The 4,688-nt window shown below is 38.3% G+C and overlaps 1 protein-coding gene across 1 annotated transcript in view; it reads left to right on the top strand.

Annotated features, from left to right (window-relative positions):
- The window catches only part of PPM1L (protein phosphatase, Mg2+/Mn2+ dependent, 1L), a 616,688-nt gene that overhangs the window by 447,932 nt on the left and 164,068 nt on the right, over positions 1 to 4,688 (top strand). The window contains exon 2 of the mRNA XM_006901340.1: positions 3,460 to 3,634. Within this exon, the coding sequence (XP_006901402.1) occupies positions 3,460 to 3,634 (175 nt within the window). The remainder of the gene's footprint in view (positions 1 to 3,459; positions 3,635 to 4,688) is intronic.

A 4,688-nucleotide genomic window follows, 5' to 3' on the forward strand; every position in this document is an offset into this window, starting at 1 on the left:
ATCTGATTCCTATGCATACCATCAGGTGAAATCCAGGTATATAACCTGCGTTTATGTCTCTTAAAAAATGTATTTGCTATGAATAAGTCATTGATTTTGCAAAATTCGATCATTCTCACTAGGGGTTATCTATCTTAAATTCATTTTGTTTCCATTTTTTAGTGCTCTCAGAATTCTTTAGTGGTGTAGTGTGTAGGAACATCAGGAGTTTCACTGTTAACCCAAAAGTCTGTGCCTCTGTTCAAATCTACCAGCTGCTCCAAGAGAGAATGATGAACAGCGCCTTCTCACATCATCTACAGCCTCAGAAACACAATGGAATTAGTCATTCAGACTTGATGGAAATGAAAGGAAAGTTGTTGTGTGGTTAAGTGTATGTTTTTAAACAGTAAATTTATGTCTCTATTTTTTAGCCTATTAACTTTAGACAATAGTTAAGTGATTCAAGCAAGACTTCACTACAAGGAAATACAAAATTCTTGATGTTCTCCAGAGACATGTCTTCTGGATCACAGAATTCCCCTGAGTCACACATCTATGCTATCACTTAATTTCCTCCATAAAATTTATAAAAGCTGAGATTCTCAACAGAAGAGAGAATATTCCCCCACTTCAATTCACCAAAGAATATATGCAAAGCCCTGGGCAGGTCTCTCCCCTCCAACCCCATGAAATTAGTAAATCTTTTTATTTCCAGTTGTCATCATATTTAAGTTTGTATGGGAAAACATGATGGCTACTGAATTAAGTATTATTTTATCTTTCTAAAGTTTAGAGTTTTTTCTGTTCACATTATGTTTCATATGATCATATCTATACATTGTATCTTATAAAATCTCCATTAATCTATACTTGCTGTTGCCCCATCTTTTCAGATCCCCACTGACTCTTTCCTGATTCCTTTGCCCTCTTCCTCCACCCACCAAAATCTGCAACTCCCTGATTTACTCTCTTCCCCACCCTCAATTCTTTTGCCCCCTTTGGACATTTATACATGTCTTACTAGTTATCCTTTTGTTTTTATAATAAAGGTCTTATGCAATATAGTCCTTTTGAGACTGAGTTAGTTCACTCAGCAAAATGCTCTCTAGCCTCTCCCATGTTATTATAATGGTTTAAAAAAACTTGTTGCTCCTTAATGCTGTATAATATTCCATTGTGTGAAAATACAGTTTCTCAATCCATTCATTTGATGATGGACATTTGGATTGTTTACATGTTATTGCTATTGTGAATAATGCTGCTATTAACATGGTTGTACAAATCTCTGTTTGTCTCTCAGGTCTGTTTTCCTCAGGATATATTCCTGAATAACTGGTTCATATAGAAGTCCAGCTTCTTGAGGAAATATCAGACTGCCTTCCAGTGTGGTGGTACCATTTTATAATTCCACCAATAATGTATAAGTATCCCTATCTCTCTACATACTCTCCTACATTTATTACTTGCTGTCCTGTTAAACTTTGTCATTGCTACTGGGGTGAGATTGTATCTCACTGTGGTTTTGATTTTAATCTCTCATATTGTCAGTGATTATGAGTATTTCTTCATGTGTCTGTTGACCATCTGAATGTCCTCCTCTGTGAAAAGTCTTTCCATGTCTTTTGCCCATTTAGTAATTGGGTTAACAGTCTTTTTCTTATAGAGGCCCTGAAGGATTCTATAAACTTTATGAGATCCTTGTCAGAGATGTCATTGCCAAATGTTTCTTCCCAGTCAGTAGGGTTTTTTTTACCCTTTTGGAAAATATTTTGATGCATACAGGAACTTAATCTTCAGACGATCCCATTAATCAATCTTATGTTCTTGTGGTTATGCGAGGAAAGTCTTTTTCAAAATACATCTACCTTCTTTCTTAATTCTCAAGTGGAGCATGTTTGAAATTGCTGCACGTAATTTAGATGTTACTAATAGGAAGTGTAATTTCATAGTAGTTCCTGGATGGTGCACACAATTAAGTGCTTATCTACTAACTGAAGGGTTGATGGTTCAAATATACTCAGACACACTTGAGGGCAAGGTCTGGTGATCTACTACTTCTAAAAAAATCGCAGTCTTGGCAACTTTGTGGAGCAGTTGTACTGAGAAATACATCGGGACACCATGAGTTGAACATTACTTGATGACAATTATGTGATGATTGTGTACATAGTAAGTAAGAGGAAAAAGTTAAGATAGATTATATATATATAATTGTTGATTGTCATCAAGTCAAGCACGACTCATAGCAACTCCTAGCCAATCCTTGAACAAAAACCCTAATGCCTTTCTATAAGTTTCTCCAAGTTCGTAGAATTTTTAGTAAATGGGTGCCATTCCTTCTTCCAAACCTGTCTACAAACTGAGAGCTCCGCTAAACACTGTCCACATAAGTAAACCATAATGGTATTTGATTCCCCAGTGGCCAAGGTTCAGTATTCCAGCAAACCCAGATTACCTCAGTATAGCAAATTGACAGAGTGATGTACAAAGTAGAAGAATGTTCCTCCAAAATATAGCAACCCTAGTTTCACTTGTTGTTGTTAAGTGCCGTCGAGTCACAGGTGACTCATAGCAACCCTATGAAGGAGAGTCCTCGACGCTTGGATGCCTTTCTTCCTCTCTCCAGGTTCATAGGGTTTCCGGAGGCAAGCTATTATGGAAGTGGATGCCACTCCTCCTTCCGCAGTGTTTAAATGTCATCAAGTCAAATCGAATACATAGTGACCCTATGAACAAAAGACCTGAGCTCTGTTCTATGATTAATGTGTTTTAGATAGATAGATAGATAGATAGATAGATAGATAGATAGATAGATAGATAGATAATAGATAGATACAATATATCATAAATACTAATATTTAAAATAGTATATATATTGTCTCTCCTTGGAGGCTAGAATTTTGAAGCTCAGCCTCACTTACTTTGGACAGTGGCCAGGAGAGACAGTGGACAGTGGCCTTGGAGAAGGACATCATGGTCAGAAGGGTGGATGGACAGAACAGGAGAGGAAAACCCCGCATGAGATGGATTGATACAGTGAGGGGGAGGGGGGTATCAGAATTAGTGAGACTGGCTAAGGACAGGAGGGGTTTAGAGCTGCTGTACACAGGGTCGCTATACATTACAAGTGACTCAATGGCACATAACAACAATAACATACTGTGACAGGTTTGGAAGCAGGAGTGGCATCCACTTCCTAAATAACATGCCTCTGGAAACTCTATGAACCTTCATAAATGTCCACAGTTGTAGAGGGGCTTTTGTTCATAGGGTTGCTATGAGTCATACTCAACTCAAAGGCAATCAACAGTAACACCTTTCAGAATACAGTGGAGTCTAAAAATGGCAGTAACAAGGACATTCTTATCTAGAGGATTGATTTTGCAGTCCTTTGCGTTCTTCCTGAGGCATCTGGGAATGAGTGAAAGGCCCGCAATGAGACAAGCTAATGGTGTTCTTTGCCTGTTTTATCTGCAGACTGCTGCTGAATATGTAAAATCTAGACTCCCAGAGGCTCTGAAACAGCATCTTCAGGACTATGAGAAAGACAAAGAAAATAGCGTATTATCTTACCAAATCATCCTGGAACAGCAGATTCTATCAATTGACCGAGAAATGCTGGAAAAATTGACTGTGTCCTATGACGAAGCAGGTATGTTTTTGTCTTAAATACACACATGAAGGTTTCGTTTGGTTTTTCCTGCAGAAATTTCTTTAGGGACTGGTAAAATTGAAACTCTTCTGAGGTGTTACGTTAAGGGCAGTCTGGTTTTCAAGTTGTAAAACCTGTATTAGTAACAAGTTTCGCTTATATAGTTTTCTTTTCAAACCCTATCATGTGACTTCTAAAACTGGCTCTTAAATTTTTGCTCTTTTTGCATAAAATTTTTCTGGCCTTTTGTTAGCCATGTACTCCTATTGATCTAATCTTTCAGAATGTCACATCAATTTTGAATACCAGGTGAAAACTTTTATGTCTGACAATCCAAGAACTTTTATTGACTCAACTACTTAAAAAAAAAAATCAGATTTTTGGTGTGTGTGTTTTTTTTTTCTCTAAAACTGGACAATGACTAGGGAGGATAGGAGAATTGATGTTTTTCAGCTGTGGTTCTGGAAAAGTGTATTGAATATACCATGAACTACTAAGAAAATGAACAGGCTCATCCTTGAGAGGGTTAAACCAGGCTGCTCCTTGGAGGCAAGGATTCTGAAGCTTCGTTTGACATACTTTGGACATGTTGAAAGGAGGGACCAGTCCTTGGAGAGGGACATCATGCTTAGGAGGGTGGAGGGACAGCGCAGGAGAGGAAGACCCTCTATGAGGTGGAGTGATTCAGGGACTGGAGTAATGGGGGTGGGTGTGTCAGAGACAGTGAGACTGGCACAGGACAGAGCAGGGTTTAGGGCTGTTGTACATAGGGTTTCTGTGAGTCACCAGTGACTCAATGGCACATAACAACAACAATAGAGGTATAAGTTTTTTTCCCCTTCTTCTTCAAGTTGTATCTGAACTTTGATTGTGTTTTCCTTTGACTTCTTACATGGGGAGAGACTTCGGTTCCTGCCTGCCAATAGATTCATTCCATCCAAGGAAGCTCCCTGCCTACTAGAACCATGGACTGAGAGCTCTGCTTTTCTCTATTACTCATACTGTCAGCTAAAACCCAGTTTTAATTATATTACTTGGAATTATAATTGTTGTT

Source organism: Elephantulus edwardii, unplaced genomic scaffold (assembly GCF_000299155.1).
Source record: "Elephantulus edwardii isolate Elephantulus edwardi_28Jun2011 unplaced genomic scaffold, EleEdw1.0 scaffold00320, whole genome shotgun sequence".
NCBI lineage: Eukaryota > Metazoa > Chordata > Mammalia > Macroscelidea > Macroscelididae > Elephantulus > Elephantulus edwardii.